The sequence below is a fragment of the Gekko japonicus genome, unplaced genomic scaffold (genome assembly GCF_001447785.1).
Source record: "Gekko japonicus isolate JY-2015 unplaced genomic scaffold, Gekko_japonicus_V1.1 scaffold1357, whole genome shotgun sequence".
Taxonomy (NCBI): Eukaryota; Metazoa; Chordata; class Lepidosauria; order Squamata; family Gekkonidae; genus Gekko; species Gekko japonicus.
Genome location: NW_015162522.1, coordinates 255,932 through 274,650, shown reverse-complemented (window position 1 = coordinate 274,650; position 18,719 = coordinate 255,932). Strand labels below are relative to the sequence as shown.

The 18,719-nt window shown below is 40.8% G+C and overlaps 1 protein-coding gene across 6 annotated transcripts in view; it reads left to right on the top strand.

The window, feature by feature from the left end:
* Window positions 1-18,719, top strand: part of DMD (dystrophin) — a 284,775-nt gene that overhangs the window by 213,599 nt on the left and 52,457 nt on the right. For all 6 annotated transcript variants that reach the window (XM_015406249.1, XM_015406246.1, XM_015406251.1 and 3 more), the window contains one exon: window positions 17,368-17,534. In XM_015406249.1, coding sequence (XP_015261735.1) covers window positions 17,368-17,534 — 167 coding nt within the window. The remainder of the gene's footprint in view (window positions 1-17,367; window positions 17,535-18,719) is intronic.

Sequence of the window (18,719 nt, the reverse complement as noted above, 5' to 3'; positions counted from 1 at the left end):
ACTGGACTCTTGCTCTTTTCTACAGCCCCTTGTAGAGCTTGTTACCATAATTTAAACTGCTGGTTGACAAGTAGGGTTCCCAAATACCTACCTACGATCCGGCGGGGAACACATGCTTCCCCGCCGGAAGATTCTTGCTTGGAACACAGGCGCTGCACTATTCCATCGCCCAGACATGATGTAGGCACGTAGCTGGGCGATGCTCTGGTAATGGGACTGGAAACTCAATGGTACCATCAAGTTTCCAGCCCCATTGCTAGAGCGTTGCCCGGCTACATACCTACGTCACGTCTGGGCGATGGAATAGTGCAGTGCCTGTGTTTTCCCCACGGGAATAGTCCCACGATGAACTATACATCCCCCGCCGAATTAAGGTAAGTACTTGGGAGCCCTGTTGACAAGGTATGTATTGGGAAAAGGTGGTGCTACCAGGAAAGTTAGCAGCACCCTTTCCCAATATCATATCAAGCTGATAAAAGACACACTAGAAGACAATTGTAAGTGTGGTATCCCAAAGTAGTACCAGTTTCTCAAGACACATATTTGATATCTCAAGGAACTCATGAAATGGATATATGGACCATCTTTTTTGTTTGTTTGCATACATTGATTTACTTATTTATAAAACAGTTTATAGCATGCTTTGTTGACATGGCACCCTTCATATAATATCCATAAAACAGCAAACAGCCAAAAGGCATTTTTAAAAAATGGAACAGGCAAACCAACAAGAGCTGAGTCATAAATCAGCAGAAATTAAAACCAAGCACAGCAGCAGTTTAACTAAACCTGATGAAAAGCCTGTGGAAACAGTGCAGTCTTAAGCATCTATCTGAAACTTGATTGGAGTGATGTCCAAAGTCTCATATGCAAGTTTGTCTTTGAGCTTCAAGTGTAATCACCTGCCAAAATTCCAAAGGGGGTGGATAGAACAGAGCTTCTCTAGATATGTGTATATGGATAGGTTCATGTTAGAGGTACCATTCCTCTGAAACCATTTAGGTCTTGTAAAGGTCAAAACTGTAAATATTAGAACCATTTTAGAACAGTTGTCTCTCATAATTAAGAGCCCAAGTGTTTCCATAGCAATTAAAGCAAACTTGATGCATGCATGGCAACAGTTACTCTGGCAAAAAGTGCATAGACAGTACTGAAGACAGAGGTCTGCACTGAAAAACAAAACTGGTTCAATAAACTGAAGGGTCAGAATTAGCATTTCAGAGAAGTACCCACAGACTTGTTTTCATTGATATGGTAAAACTGTCCTCCTTCTCCCTTAAGCACTATTTGGCTAAGAATGCAAAGTACAGTGTAGAATAAAAATGCCCTTTATTTTTTAAAATTTGGAGTGGGTGCAGTGAATGGAGGAAGCAAAGGGATTGCTTATATGACTCTTTCTCCTCAACTTTTAAATTCCCAGTTTGAATGTTAAACCACATAGTGCCTGATAAAAGACTTTTTTGAAGTCATTCCTTGTGCTTGGCTAAGAACCTGCTGTACCACTTCCATGGAATTCTTACTGCATGACAATGGGTGTGTGGGTGATCTCACCAAACATCATTAATCAGTCTCCTTGCTTTCTCCAAGCCTTTTTTCATGCTGCTTAAATTAACTGTATAGAACATCGTATTCTGTGGTATGTACAAAAAAAAAGAAGTAAGTGGTTTACTTAGCACTGGCAGTCATAATTAGTCTTGAGATTTCAGTTATTCTCAGTTTTTTATAGTGAGCTGGCTTTCTGTAACCTGAAAAAGAGAAAGCACAGCTTACTTTCTGGGGGACATATGATGATTCACTTCTATTTACTGTTGTTATTGTTCAGTCGCACAGTCGAGTCCGACTCTTCACGACCCTCTAAGCTGCTCCCTCCCTGAAACAAAATATTTCTATATATCTGGTTGGATCTAAAGAACTGTGAACAGAAAAGCCCCTGTAGAACAGATCTTTCTTTCCACCCGCCTGTCTTCTGCTGCCTTCTATACCACCTACAAAGCTGCTCCTGAGGACTGAAGGATGTTTGGGATCAAGTGGGTGGGGATGCTGCTCAAGGGGAAACTGAGGACCTTGCCTTAGGCAAAAAAGAAGAAGCTTTCATTTGCAGTAGGGATACTTTGCGTCCAACCAACTGTTCATTTGTTCAAGTATGCATGACAGTATTCAGAGGCAGATTGTTATACAGCTAGAGGCAGACTCTTGGAGACTGAAGCAAGGCTGCCTGTTATCAACCACATTATCTGAAGATCCTAGTCATTGCCATTGTTGAATTATGGCATGCAATTTCACTTCAGAAGCATTCAGAAATATGCACAATGTACACTGATATTCAAGAAGACAGTGTTAAAACAGTATATTAGGAATAAATTCCTCTTATATCATATGTTTATATGATACATACAAAAGCAATTCAGGGGTGTTCTTTGATAGGTCATAAGCCTCAGAGAGGTGGATGTCAGAAATCACCTTTTTCCAACTTTGTCTGATTTGGCAACTACAGCCATCCCTGCAGAAAGCCAGTCTGGTAACTGCATTGCATCCTGATCATTCATAGTGTCAAAATTAGACTGATGCAACATACTCTATTTGCAGTTGTTCTTGAAGGCCATCCAGAAGTTTCTATGAGTACAAAATAGAGCAGCTAGGGTTCTTACTGGATTTTGTCATAATGAACATATGTAACTCCACTTTGGCCACCAAATGAGAAGGGAGCACTCACTGGAGAAGACCCTGATGCTGGGAAAGATTGAAGGTCAAAGAAGAAGTGGACAGCAAAGGATGAGACGGTTAGACAGTGTTATCAAGGCAATGAACATGAAATTAAGCAAACACCGGAGCACAACGGAAGACAGGAGGGCCTGGTGTGATGTAGCCCATGGGGTCGCGAAGAGTCAGACTCGACTGTGCGACTGAACAACAACAACAACTCCTGTTACTCTGCAGCTAACCGGGCTGCCAGGTTGCTTCCAGACTCAAGTATGGAAGCTGATTTTGACCTTTAAAGCCCTAAATGACTTTGGTTCAAAGTATCCTTGTTAGCCGAACTGCTTTATCTACAGCAGTTGGCAAATTTTAATCTGGGTGCTTGCCAGCTATACCAAGGTCCAAATCCCGCCCAGGGGTTACCTGTAGAAGGAGTCGAGGCTGGTGTTCAAAATAATTGTCTTTTACTTAAGAATATATAAATCACATACACATGATACTGATGCTCACACACATTCAATCAAGTTTCTTAGAAATACAGAGTTACAAATAGTCACTGTTGCATTAGCAGGTAGGGTGATGGAGAACAATACTTATCTGTCCTGAAGCTTGTCAGTTCCAATGAAGAATGGATGGGAATAGATAGAATATAGGGGAGTTTAACACACAGCTAGAACCAGCCAGCTTGTGTGGGCCTCTTGGCTGCAGACCAAGAGATCAAGTGGAGGCCAGGGTTTGGGTATGGGAAGCTGGACAAAAGGGGAATGGAAGCAGACAGGGGGTGTTGAGGGGATTGTGGCTAGCAAGGGCCAGGCGACTGGTCCTTACCTTTTATAGGTGGATCTTTGGGTGGGTGGCTACTATGCCAACCTGTGGACTCACCTACCTGTTAGTCCATCCCAAAACTGATCCTATTGGTTGCGTGCAGTGAGGGGTGGCAACCTAAAAAGGTTGGGCAATATTGTAACTTAGGATCTAACTCAAAGTAGGGCATTTGGGCAAGTGTGAAACTTAGCGTCAAGGAGCCTCCTTGATGTGCAGATGAAGCTTGGCCATTCCCAGGTCAACAAAAGGTGCATCTAGCAGGAAATGCCATTCAGAAATAAAGCAGAGATGCAGAATGCGTGACAGCAGACAGTTCAACAATGGGGGCTGTTTCTCCTTAGGTTGTCCTTTTGCTGACAATATGGAGATGTGTGCTTTCCTTCACCAGGCTGGCAGTGTAGCTGAAAACCTATTCACATGTAAGGCTTTGTGCAGGCACCTTCTCTGTGTAATGTCACAATTTGTACAGCTTTCTTTGAGCCTATGGGTGTGTGTGCACAGTCCATGTAGAGTTTGGCAGCAAATATAAATAAAAAATCAGTTTCTTTCCTTAACACCCTGTAATACATCTTTTGCCTGAGATCAGTGGGTGAGGCATTTCTGTGTATTCCTGTGGAATTTTGCATTGTCTGAAAGGCAGGACTGTGTCAGGAACTTGTGGGAGAATGTTGTTGGTTGCTGTCAGGCTGTGGAACTCCCTCTCCTGGGAGGCAGGGCTAGTGTTATAGTACAGGGCTGCTGGAGAAAACGATTTCTCTTTTAGAACTAGTGTTGCCAGCTCTAAATTGTGAAACACCTGGAGATTTGGGGGTGGTGCCAGGAGAAACACCTGGAGATTTGGGGGTGGTGCCGGGGAGCTGGGGTTTGGGTAAGGGAGGAACCTCAGCAGGGTGAAATGCCAAATAGTCCACCCTCCAAAGCAGCCCTTTTCTCCAGGGGAACTGATCTCTGTCATCTAAAGATCAGTTGTCAGTCCTGGAGATCTCCAGGTTCCACCTGGAGGTTGGCAAACCTAGGGTGTTAGTTGAAACAAATTCTAATAGCAAACTAGGCCGGGCTAGCATCTTCCTACTTGATGTGCTAGATTTCCAGTTACATGGAACTATACATAGGAGAGCATTCAAAATGGCACCTCGCCATCCAAGAATTGCAACCTCCTATATTGATAGGGTATATAGGGTTGCCAGCTCTGGGTTAGAAAATACCTGGAGATTCTGGGGGGTGGAGCCTGAGGAGGGCAGGGTTTGGGGAGGGGAGGAACTTCAGTGGAGTATGATGGCATAGAGTCTATTTTCCAAAGCAGCCATTTTCTACAGGGAACCAATCTCTGTAGTTTGGACATAAATTATAATTCCAGGAGATTCCCCAAGCTCCACGTGGAGGCTGGTTACCCTACATGGGTGGGGCTTTATGTTAATTCTCGGATTAGAATTGTTGACGTGTAAACTAATGGTATTCACACAGCACGCTTAGAAAAAGCTGTTATGTGAAACGGTGTTATATGCTATTTCCATTGTGTGTATGCATATATTTTTACAATGTGATGAAGAAATACGATTCACTACACAATAGTAGTCTAAATATCTTTTCATAGTATAACATCACGGTTGTTTTTGTTATTGTTTACCACCTGGAGGCTGGGAACCCTATGCAGAACATATTTTGATCTGACATACTTGAGTACTGATGGGTCATCCTTCATGTCCTGTGGGTAGTTTTATAAAGTTTTAACAATATATGTTGAATATTCCTGTTGTTTGTTGTTGTTAAGTGCTTTTCGTGCTTCAGGTGGCTCCTAACAGCAGCATATAATAAATAAATAGGAAAAAATGGTAACTTAATGCCAATAAATAACAGTAAATGATGTGAAGAGGTAGCTGGGGAGAGACTGAATTCACTGAATTTATATCCCTTATTTCTTGTGGAAATGGTGTGGAGAGGTTGCTGGGGAGAGACGGAATTCATTGAATTCATTTCCCTTCTTTCTCATTGGCAAAGTAGTCATAGAGTACATGTTCATTGTAGCCTTAACATACATACATCATTTTTGTTTAAAGGTCATTGATACTGATGTATCTTTCCTGTTAATGGGCAGTGGGTTTCACATGGGAGAAGAGCAGATGCCTTGCTAGACACCTTCCCTTCTGCCATGAAGAAAGTAGGCACCATACGCAACTGATAAAATGTACAGGGTTTATATTCTCAACTTTCGTCAAAAACATTTTTGTGAAGAAATGACTACAAATTACAGGTCACTTTCCAATTTATTTGGGAAAGTTTACTGACTAGAAGCCCAATCCCCCCCTCCAAATAATGGATGAAACAGCTTTCTTGGCACATTTCACTTGGGCCATCAGCCTGGTCCCTGGACCAGGTATGCTTCGGTAGCCTTAATTATCACACAATTATGTTATGGTCAACAGACGAATGCTGGGTTTTCCCCCCTCTAGACTTGCTTAGTAACATTTGACATTGGTTCATGATACTTTGCTTGACTGCTGGAAAACCTGTTAATCAAGGAACAGCATTCTGTTCTGTTCACTTCTCCCTAGGATAGTCAGAGATTGCTCCTGGGGAATGCATAGTCAGCATTTAGAAATCATCATGCAGTATTACATTGAGACCAGTTATTTAACATACACAAAGCTGCTGGATGAGATCTGTCTGAAGCTCATGACATATCATCAGTATGCTAATAGCACTCAGCTGTAACTTTCATTATCTAGCAAACTGGGAGAAGCCTGGGTCTTAAACAGACTGTGGTCAAATGGGCAAGAGCTAACAAGTTCCTTGCCAAGCCAGAAATCTAGACAAGACACTGTGATGGTGGTAGCTGAGTTAGCTACATTTGAGGGGTTGGTGTTCATGTGTCTGAAAAGATTTGTATGCTGAGATTTTTCTTGGATTTGGATTTGCTATTTGATAAACAGGAGTCACTGTCAGAGTTCCCTCTAAACTGAGTTAGTGTGAGCTGGCTCACAGTTTTTTAGCCTCTGGCTCACACATTTTTGTCTTAACTCAGGAAGGATGGCTCCAGAGCAAACTAATTGATGCAGTAGCCAAATCACTTTAATTCCAGCAGTTCACAAAGTAGAAGTTTTGCTCACAAGACTCCACAGCGTAGAGGGCGCATTGGTCACTGTTAGAAATGCCTGTTGCAATTGATATGCTAGCTGTACACCAACATGGAAAAATTAGAGCTTGCTAATGTACTATGCATCTTATGATTTTTAATCTGTTCTTTGTTTTAGGCATTGTTTCCTTTGCCTTCCTTTTAAAACTGTTTTTAATTGAGACATATTTGAAAGTTATTCATCATATTTTACATTATTCAAAATATTATGTGCACAGTATATATTTTTGAAATTATCCCTAGTAGTTCATTCTTCCACTTTGTTCTTTTGAGTGCTGCCATAAAAGATTTTCTAGCAGTTGTGAAGTCTTTGAGTCCCCTCTTTATACACCAACTCAGGGTCTTTTAGCTAATAACAGGGATGAGCAGAAAGGGAGGAGTTTTATGCTGATAAGAATCCTGGAAATAATTTGTAGTCCTGAGGTGAGAATGAGGGTAGAGCAAGCAGCATCTGTATGTTAGAATCTGTATTTCCAGCTTCTTAAAGCTGGATTTCCTTACAAAGACCTTGTCTGACATGCACAACAGCAAAGAAATGCAATGTTTAGAGTACTGAGAGATAAAGGGGAGGGGAGAAATCTCCCTTATCTTTCTTTGAAATGTAAATCCTTGAGAATGGTGGGGGGAAGAGGTGTCCTTACAGGAGGGATGTTTCTAATTATCCATTCAAGAGGCAGCAAAATGCTCCTTATTTCTACAAGTATATTCTTCATCCCAGGGAATGAGGATTTATTTTTTTAAAAAAATTGATTGCAGCTTTGAAGTTATTTTTCTTCCCACGAGTTGAAGGCATTTTTCCTCATAGGGCATTCAAAAAGAAAGCAGAAAGAGGAATCAAGAGAAAGGAAATAGAAAATATACAAATACAAAAAATATAATATACAAAATATAAAGCTCTGTTTTAAATAAATGTATGGATGAATTAACTTATATATTAATACATTCACACATCTACTTCAAAACAAAACAAAAAATAGTACTATAGCACTGTACAAAGTAATAGATTTATTATGGTGTAACCTTTCCTAGACTGAGAACTTCATCAGGTGGATCTGACTAGGCGCTCATAGGGGGTGGCTGACAGTGATAAGTAATTGAAAACTTCTTAGAAAAATGGGATTGAATCAAGCCAGCTTTTTCATTCTATGTTGCCAAATTCCCTTCCCTATTAAGGTACCTGTCCTATGTTGGTTTTGTACAAGCAGATTCCATGATTCTCAGCATAGCATTTTTGGTGGCCGAGGTGACTCATCCATTCTTTTTTTAATAACTAAAAAAGCTTTCTGGACCCAAACCATAATTTTTCCAGATCCCTGGTGTTGCTCATAATGCCCTTTCTAATTTGAACTAGGGGAGGGCTTCCCCATGGCTAAGGACAAAAAATACAATAGAAAAAGAAAAGACAGTAAGTTACATAAAATTTAGAATGACAACCCATGCCTAGCTGTTGGATACCAGCTCAAGCAGAAAATATTTCTGTAAAGTGTTTAAGTTTGATGGACCTCTGGGGAAAGGTAGTTCTACAACTGTGAAACAGCCGCTGAGGATATCCCACACTGTGCCCATGCTGCTCAGTCTTTGCACAAAGGTGGTATAGTGAAGAGGATGCTCTGAATCTTAAAGATTGTGATAAAACAAAATTCTCTGGTGTGTGCGTAGTTCAATCAATTAATGGTCAGATGTTTGTATCATACTACCTGCACAATGGGGAGCTAATATAGATGTGGAGCACAGGTGCAGTGTGCTTTCTTTAACCCAATCAAGTAAGATTGTGGATTCTTTGTCGTGTCTAGTTTGATTGCAGGGTACACAGTATGCAGAAGGCCCCAGCTTTAATTTTGATATCTCCAGTTGAAAAGACTTTGGGTAATAAGGTTAGAAAAGATACATGAACATTCATGAAATGCCTTATATAGGGTTGCCAATGCTAAGATCCCCCAGTTTTGGGGGCTTCTCCCCGCCACCGACCACCCCCAAACAGCAGCCTCTCCATGCAGTGTCACTGACACAATGACATTATATGGAAGTAAAACCATAGAGTTTTGCCCTTAAACCAGAGCATCACTGTGTGATGCCCCTGATATGATGACGTCACTTCCACATGATGTCATTGTGTCAGTGGCATCACACAGCGACATCACTGTTTGGGGGCAAAGCCCCTCCTCCCTCCCAGAAGGCTCCCTTGCTCCCCCCACTGGCAAGAGGTAAGGACCTGGCAACCCTAGCTTTATACTGAATCAGATCATTGGTCTGTCAAGGTCAGCATTGTCTGCTCAGACCGGCAGCAGCTCTGTAAGGTCTCAATTGGAAGTCTTTAACATCACCTTGTAACTGGAAGTGGAAAAATTGAACCTGGAACTTTTTAATGCATAGGCTCTACCACTGAGCCACATCCCGTCCTCAAGCAGTCTTAATCATCTGCCTAAGGCTTTAGAGATGTGCTAATGGTCGCCACATACCATACTGCTATATCTGACTGTATAAAGCAGTTTTATATGTTCATATGGTCATATATTCAACAGTGACAATGCCACATAGATAACATTACAGTAATCTAGCCATTAAATGTTGGAGGCATGAATGAACATTTCAGTATCTTGATCTCTTGAAATGGGTTGCAGCCTTTGCATGAGGTAGAGCTTCTGAAAAGCACATCTGACCATCACTACAACCTGGATAGATCTCATAAGTCCCTGGCATCTCTTTAATGAAGCAGTGTGGGATAATTGATGGAACTGAAACACTGGAAAGTCTTAGTTCAAATCCTATTTCTTCTTTTTAATAAAAAAATTAATATTATTTCAGTACAAAGTGTCATTGTATCATATAATATATAACAAACAGTCCCTTAATGTATTTAGAATAACAAATAACACAAAGAAGGGACATAAAGTGGTTTTGGAACACACATTTCTATAAACTATTACATTCATTTACATCTACCAAGGTCACCTAGAGTCAGAAAGTGGTACACCAATTTCTTTCCCATCTAGAGTTTTCTCCGTCCATCTCTTTGCTAAACAGGCTTAGTAATTTTTCTGTTTTGCTTATTTCATTCGTTTTACACAGCCTTTACTTTGTAGATGGTGTAACTGAAGTGAACCATCCAACAGTTATTCAGATCTTTCATTATCTGCCCTGTCTATTATATTTTTATCCTGCCTTTCCTCCAGAGAGCATGGGGGAGTGTACATTGTTTTCCTTTCCTCCACTATGCCCTTACAACAACACAGTGAAATAAATTATATGAGCAGAGTGAGGACAAGCCCAAGCTTCATGGCTGAAAGTGGATGGAATCTACATTCTTTCCACCACCTCTTACTATAAACCGAAAGAGTTTTTGCCTTAGATACTGTACACAATTTTTTTAAAACCCTCAAATCTACCATCACACCAAGAGTAAGCAACCTTAAGAGTCCTCAAGCTTTGAGAATATAGAGACTCCTGTAGAGTGAAGTAGAAGGAAATCATATTCTACAAATATGTGCACTTGGGAAATAGCAAGTCTGAAGCAGTCAAAATAATATCAATAACTGCATGTCAATACCAGAGTGCTTTTCTTGACAGAGAAGGGGAGGGTTAGATTGACGGAGAAAGGGGGGGCAAAAGAGAGGGGGGGTAGGTTGACAGATAAGGGGAGATTGACAGAGAAGGGGTGGGGGAGAAATAAAGATGGGGAAGATGGATGGACAGAGAAGAGGAGGGGAGAAAGAGAGATGGGAAAGACTTGACAGAAGAGGAGAGGGTACAAAAGAGGGGAAGATTATTAGAGAAGGGGGGCAAGGAAGCAAAGGGGGGAGTGGGATCCACCCTCCCTCCAAGTTGCTTGCAGGCCCCTAACTGTAACTACTGATCCTGAAATCCAGTGTGGTCCAAAAACCAAGGCAAGGGCCCAGGCAGTAGTAAATAATCCAGGTACACTATGTTTTCTAATTTTACTGTTCTTTTATCTGTTTTTTATTTGCCTCTTATTGTATTGATTGCTGGTCTATGACCATAATAATAATAAATTAAATCCAGGTACACAAACAGTTGTGATCTGAGGCAGAAGCTTACATCTTTGGGCAGATTTTTCCCAGTTATATGACAAGTGACAGAGTATAAAAACAAAAGATTGAGAGAGAGCAAAGGTCAGGTGAGTATTCCGGACTGATGATGGGCCAAAAGGGGTAGTTCAGAATCTGAGGACAATTCCAAATAAACTTGAAGTGGAAAGTATTCTAGTATTGGAGGGAGGGTGTTTGGAAGGATGTTCAGTTAGATTGTTGACATGGGGCTGTTTAGGACATTAAAATGATACAAATTGGATCTAGTGGACAAAGTTCAAGGCAGAAAATGAAATGTAAGCTTGTCCAGATATTGATATGGATCATGTGTGTAGGTAATGAAAATACGAATAGCAACAGGTTCTGCTAGTTGCTAAAGATGCACTTGAGATATTACGGGGGCAAGTTTTTTGATTATAGGTCTGAATGCCAGATACTATGTTCAGTAAGGCTTATTCTATGGAATTTGGGGAGTGTATGACATCAGTTCCAGGCAAAGTTCTAGGAATTTTTCGTAGGGAAATCCTAGATGGTTATTATGGAGGCCATTTTCCTGGCCATTTTTTATCCAGCTTTTCAATTTCTTAAGGGCAGAGGATTGAGACCAAGTAGCAGGCAAATGTCAAGCTTAGCCAGGATATACATTCTGTAACAGTTAACATGACTGAATTAGGTGCAGCCCTGCTTCTTAATGTCTTCTCTTTGTCTTTTGTTTTGGAGGCATGTGTTGGTCCTGATACACTGAAGCAGCCTTTAGGGTTTCTAGTTAGAGCTAAGGAGACCTTGCCCAATCTTGAAGTAATAGAAAAACATTATCTTGTAAGGAGCTGGAGTGAGTGTCTCAGCAGTTGTTCTTTTTTTCCTGAGGAAGGACTGGAGGTCTGAAACACCTAGAAAAAGTGTCGGACTTTCTGTATATTAATTTTGTACATTAATTCTTTGGCTTCTGCATTTTCCTTTGACGGATTGTATGGACGTATTTCCTTCACATAATAGATGCATTTTACTTTAACGCAGTCCCCTTTGTTATAATCTTGTGGGAACTATAGCACACGGTTGTTTTGAGGTTTGTTGTTTTTTGTTTTGGTAATGCCTGGAGACCTGTTTACTTACCTGAGGAAAACATAGAATGGAAATTGTTACCACGATTCGAGGCAGAGGAGACAAAGAGTACTGAATGAGTATTGAAAGAGTAGCTGGTAGGGATGAACACGGTCCAGAAAAGTGACAGTCTGTGGAGGTCCATGGGTCTGTGGGTTTTACAGACTCCGCAGACTACGAACGTTAACAGACTGGATTGGGGTCCATTTGCAAAGCTGCCCAACATGTGAGTGATAGCTGAGCTGCAAGTGGGTGAATTCACCGCTCGGCCTTCACTCATATGCCATGCATTTTGCAAAGCCACCCAGCACACGCGTGAAGGCCGAGCAGCTTTGCAGAAAGCCATTTAGAGGGAGCGTGTTTTGCAAGCCCTACCCCCACATGAACCTACGGACCTCCTGGCACAGTAGTAGACGGTCCATGTCAGCAGATGCACAGACTGGGCTCACAGACCACAAACTGTGTCCCGGTCCGTGGAAATATTAGTTCCATGGTCCAGTCCATGCCCATCCCTACTATCTGGTTATTAATTTAATGATGCATGCTATCTTTCTTCCAGTGTATGTGTAAGTTTAGGACAGTATTACTACTATTCTTTATCTTTTATTTATTTACAAAATGTGAAATATACTTGGTTCGAGACGCGTGTAGTGATCAGCTCATAGTTTATTAGTTATTTCAGCTTAACTCTGACAACTCTAGCAGGGCAGGAGCCCTGCTTATATGCATGCAAAACACCCCACCCCACACTCACTCACTCCCCTGATAGGCTATTTACAAAACATTACTACTTGATTGGTTTATTCCAGAGTCCTGGTCAGCTATTGTTCTTGTGCTCCAAGCTCAGCCAGTCTCTAGGGTGATTCAGTCAGGGTGATTCAATCAGGGCTGATTAAATCCCAATACATAACAAAATGTGTACCCTGTCTTTTTGCCTTCATCAGGGCCACCAAAACAGCTGACAGATGTAAAAAAAATTAATAATAAAAACATGTCTTAAAAACCATTTAAACCAAACAAAAACATATCATTAAAACAATTCAGAGTAAGCTAAAATACAGAAAACCTTAAAAACAACATTAAAACATGGAGTAGGAAAAAGGGATCACTGAGGGAATGCCAGATGAAACAAAAAAGCCTTGACCCACAGTCAGAAGATAGCAATAGAAGGGGGTTATATTTTTTTTATACTATTGTCTTTAAAAACCAGTAACCTATGCAGCAAATGTGCAGTATTCCCTTTGATTGATTTATTACTTATTGTTTATTTACAAAATTTGTATCCTTATTTATTTATTTATTTGCTTTCAATTTGTATCCCGCCTTACCGGTATGAACTGGCTCAAGGCGGCCTTTTTGCTCTTACAAGAGCCACCAAAATGGCTAACAATTATAACATATATGATAGACTCACATTTTAAAACCATTAAAATCACCCCTCATCATAATTCATAACAGAATTAAAATACAAACAAAATATAAAAACAGCAATTAAAACATTGGTTAGGAAGGATTATTGAGGGAATGCCAAACGAAACAAAAGAAGTCTTCACCTGATGGCGGAAGATGGCAACAGAAGGGGACAGATGAATCTTCCTGGGAGAGAGTTCCAGAGCTTTAGTGCCATGTCTGAGAAGGCCTTCTCCCTGGATTCAGGGAGTCATGACCACCCAAAGCAGGACCTCTGAAGATAACCATAGCAGTCAGGTAGGTTCGTGACTGGGCAGTCCTTCAGGTATGCTGATCCCAATCCATCTAGGGCAAGGGTGGCCAAACTGTGGCTCGGGAGCTGCATGCAGCACTTTCACTCATATTGTGCGGTTCTCAGCAGGACGGCTGGGGAAGCTAAATATCATCATTGGACAAATAAATATCATTATCAATATCTACTTTTACCCCTTTTGTTATTACTTTTGGCAATCTCAATGTTAATAAAAAGCAAATTTGCATATTTTCCAATAAAAATACGTAATATCTGTTCATGTCTTGCAGCTCTCCCACATCTGATGTTTATTCTAGGTGGTTCTTACATTAAGCAAGTTTGGCCACCCCTGATCTAGGGCTTTAAACGTCAACACCAGCATCTTGACTTGTTTCTGGAAACAGATTGGAAACCAGTGTAGATGGATCAAGACTGGGGTGATATGGTCCCTATGACCCATTGTAGTCTACCTCCCGGTTTAAGCATTCTGCAGCAGTTGAAGTTCCCAAACACTTCTCAAGGGCAGCACTGCAGTAGTATAATGTAGACATCACCAGGGCATGCAGTACAGTGGCCAGATCTTTTCTACCCAGGAAAGGGGACAGCTGGCTAACCAGTCAAAGCTGATAAAAGGCACTTCTGGCCTCAAGTGACACCTGGTGATCCTGTAGCACATGCATCTTTTGGGGATTAAGCTTCAGTTAATTATCTCACATCCACTCCAAAACTGCCTCTAGGCACTGGTTCGGGGTTTCTACATCATATCTGGGATCAGTCGGAAGAAGAGGTAGAGCTGAGTGTCATCCTCATACTGGCGACAAGTGAGCCTAAATCTCCAGATGACCTCAGCCAGCAGTTTCACGTAGATGTTGAAAAGTACAAGGAACAGGATGGAGCCTTGTGGGGACCCCACAGGCCAAAGGCCAAGGGGATGAGCAGGAATCCCTCAGCATCACCTTCTGAAACCCATCTTCCAAGTAGGACTGAAATCACTTCAAAATGGTGCCTCCCAGTCTCAGCCTGGAAAGGCAGTCCTGAAGTATACCATGATTGATGGTATCAAAAGCCAGTGCAAGGTCCAGGAGAATCAACAGAGTTGCACTCTGACTTCCTCTGTTCATCTCCTGTGCAGAAAATCCACCAGGGTGACCCAAGCTGCTCCATAACTGGGCATGGCACAAGACTGGAAAGGTTCCATACTAGATAGGTAGTATGTCTGGCCTATATTTATTATACCACCAACATTTATCATAATCTTACAGCAAGCATAATAAGAAATTTTGTTCATCATAAAATAAGCTACTGCTGAATCTTTTGTGTATCCAGATTTTACACAATTTTCTCTAAAATGGGGTTGAGAAATTCTGAGGTAAATGGCTCAGTTTTTCCATGAATTAAATTTTTGTAGGGCAGAAATAGAGGTTCTGAGCAGTACATAAAGTCAGCTGTTGTATCCTACTGTATCCAAGTTTATGAACACTAAAAAGATGTCTGAAATAGAAGGTGAACTTGAGTAGTAGTCAGTCAGTTCAGAAACCTTTAATGGCATAAAGTAAGGAAAAATACAATGAATAAAAGTAGGTACCAACAGTAATTCCAGACATAAAAATGTTTTAAAGGTTAAAACAATATCATCAGACATAATATCTCAAACAATCTCAATCAAGAGTTCCCTGGCTTTGATTGAGTGGGGTAGTTACCAACAGGAGGTTAGCCAAATACTCTGCCACCATTTCTGTAACTTTAGGATATTTATCCACCAATAGATATTGAGTAGTAATATCAAATAATTTATAAACTGGGAAAGTCATAATGAATTTTGTGTTATAATATACAGCATCGCTATTGATAGTAGCATACAATGTAGAAAGAACTTCAATTTCCTTTTTGTTACTTTGGTAAGGTTCTGTTGGAATACAGATTTCTTCCTATGTAAAACCCTCAGATGCTGACTGGCTGGATTAGGAGCGTATTAAAGAAATAGTGATAGAAGCTCAGAGAACAATTGAGAACTATCTGTTCTTTACTGTCTGATCCTAAAAAGCTTTCATCCATGTAATTTTAAATCTTCATGTAATGTGTTACCCAAATTGCTCTATTTCTTAATAATAGATTGGAGAATTATGATATTAATGAGCAATTGGCATAACTATAGGATCAGACCTGTGTATACTGAGTTAGAATTCCCAAGAACTCAGGAATAGACACAAAGACTGGGTAGCTAAAATAATGATTTCTTTACTAAATATTCTCAAGCATACAAACAATAACCAAATATTCACACACACAATACAGAACTAAGGAAGCAGAGGGTCAGTGATACTACCTGTCCATTTCAGAGGTTCATGAAGAAGGGATTATGGCCTAAACCCAAAGGGTTTAGGGGTAGACTGCCAGTTGGCATCAGGGCAGAAGCACACGGTCTAAGGCCATGTGCTCATGGATATAGACATTGGAAAACAATGCAGACCAATGGGCGGCCCTGGGGGCTGTTCCCAGGTGAGAACAATAGATTACCTGGGACAATGATGAGTCCCAGGGGTGTGTGGCATCAGGATGGGCAAGGCCTAGATGTGACCAATGAGCTTCCAGAGGGGCAGAGTCTGGCTTTAACAATAGAAGCCAGGTGATTGGATGGCTGTACTGGGTTAGTTGGATGGATTTTATGACCATTGATGGTTCTACCAAGGCAGTTGAATACTTTCCCAGATACAGACAAAAGATGGGAGATGGGTCCCTGATTAGATTGCTAAACATTTGAGTGATTGATTAGTTTATCCCGGTATCCCAAGGGACAGAGCAGGAAAGACAAGTATTCAGACAAAAAATTACTGGAGACAGGGTTATTTGCCAGGTGGCCTCTGAATAGATTTTAGCACTGTAGATATTTCACCTGGTGGAACGCATTGTCATTCCATAAACATATCTCTGCTGGGTGGAGGGGGAAGGCTGGAAGTTTGCTCTGAGGTTGCCTTATTGTCACCTGAATATGAAATCCCTTTTTGCAGAGTACTTGCAGTCTGACTCTGTGGTTCAAGATGAGAGTGCTTGACTTTTGGGGACTTGGTTCAGGTTAGAAAGTGGGATGCCCCTGCTTTGGGGCTACCCAAGAGTAAAGGCAGCACCTCTGGCAACAATTGTATTTTTCTACTATTTTGGTGCATATTAATTCAGTTAATAAATTGAGATTGTGTATAGTGTGTGTGTGTGTGCATAGTGTGTGTGTGTATAGTGTATATATAGTGTATATATAGTACATTTTAAGTGGTAAGAATTAATTCAAGTAGAAAGTCAGTGGGATTATGGTGACAACCTCATCTTTTTCTATATGTATTTATGGCATATGCCATCTGAGGCTAAAACGTTGGTGACCTGAGAAAGGGCTGCCTCAGTCATGTCACCAAAACTTTGGAACTCCCTCCCCAGGAAGATTTGTGTGTCTTCCTCTATTGGTATCTTCTGCTAGCGGGTAAAGACTTTTCCTTTCAGTGGCATACCCCAAGTAACTGTTATTGGCCTCCGTAGTTCTGGTATTGTTTGTTTCTGTGTCTTCATTGGATTATTTTATTATTTTAAATTTTGTTTTAAATGGCTTGACTGTTTTAATGCTTTTATGTGCACCATCTTGGGGACCCTTATTGGGTGGAAAGGTGGCATAAAATGATTCAAATAAATAAATACCTTGGCAAATGTGGGCTTAAAAACAAGCATTTGTTGGCAAAATGTCATAACCTTTCCTCCTCACCTCTTGTTGAACACCATAAAAAAGGTAATGGGATGCAAAGACAAATTAGTATTTTATATATATATATGATACATTCGTGTCTTTTTTCATGTTTCTATGTTTCTTCCTTCTTTCATAGGCCAATAACAAGCCTGAAATTGAGGCAGCCTTGTTTCTAGACTGGATGAGACTTGAACCACAGTCCATGGTATGGCTGCCAGTGTTACATAGGGTGGCTGCTGCTGAAACCGCTAAACACCAAGCCAAGTGCAACATCTGTAAGGAGTGTCCAATTATTGGATTCAGGTACAATATATCACTTTATCAATAGTGCATTTTCTTATTCTAGCATGTTTTGTAGTAGAAACAGAGAATACTTTGGGTATTAATGGTATTATAATCAACAGTGACAATAAAGTCGATTAAGTGGTACTACTGTGCATAGGGCCATATTTGAGATAACTGAATATGCATTCTAGCCCAAAAAATTAGTGAATGGAGAGAACATTTTGGTTTTTTTAGCTTTCCAAAGGAGTAAAGTACTTGCCTTCTATGCCTTCTGTTCTGAAAAAGCAATTTTTCTGCCTATATTGCATCTTAATTGCTTTCCAGAGTTAAATAAAAGATGCAAATGAGAACTTGTCAGAATACAAAAATTTAGAGCTACAAGAGAAAGTTACTTAACATGAATAGGGTATAACCTTGGACCACTGGAAATACCATTATATAATGATCATTTCTTCAGAAAGAATCTACTTCTCTTAACAATATCTTAACCCCAGACTCTGAAATGTTGTTGATGGGTTTAGACATCTGGGTCAACAGCATGGTTACTATAGCAATGAATAAGCCACTGTGTTTCAAAATGGCTATGGATTGGTGTGCCTGTTCAGAATCCACTTAACCGATAAGTAAATACTTGCTTTCAATTATGCTCAGGCTTGTTTGATCACTTTGTTTCCTAATAACTGTTTTGTATGGTCTGTATGCTTTTCATTCAAGTGATTCTCTTAGCATTGGCATTTGTCTTTCTGTGCCTCAAGCAGCTGACAAAGAGCTTTTTATAACTCTTTTTTTAGAAATAAAAAGCCCAGATAGACCACTGTGGGTGGGCTATATTCTCATAAAGACACCATCATTTTGTCTGTTTTCTACCAGAGTGACTGGGTGACCTTAAGCAGAAATGCTGTAAGAAATTTCTGAAAGGATAGCTTTGTGCCTGGAGTGGGGACTAGCACATGGTGGGGAGAGGATGATGACACAGAAACACCATGTTGAGAAAAATCAGGCCACAACTGTATTGATTACAGGTTCCTCAGGCTTTGGTGCAGCATAGGCTGGAGACAGTGCATGCGATTGTCAGGCCAACTGCTGTCAGCACCTTCCCCAACCCGCCTGTTGGGGGTAACCAAGGGCAGAGGCTGGGTGTTAGGGCCGGAAGCAGTGGAAACCACTATTCCTAGCCATCACCATCCTCCAGGGGGGCATGAC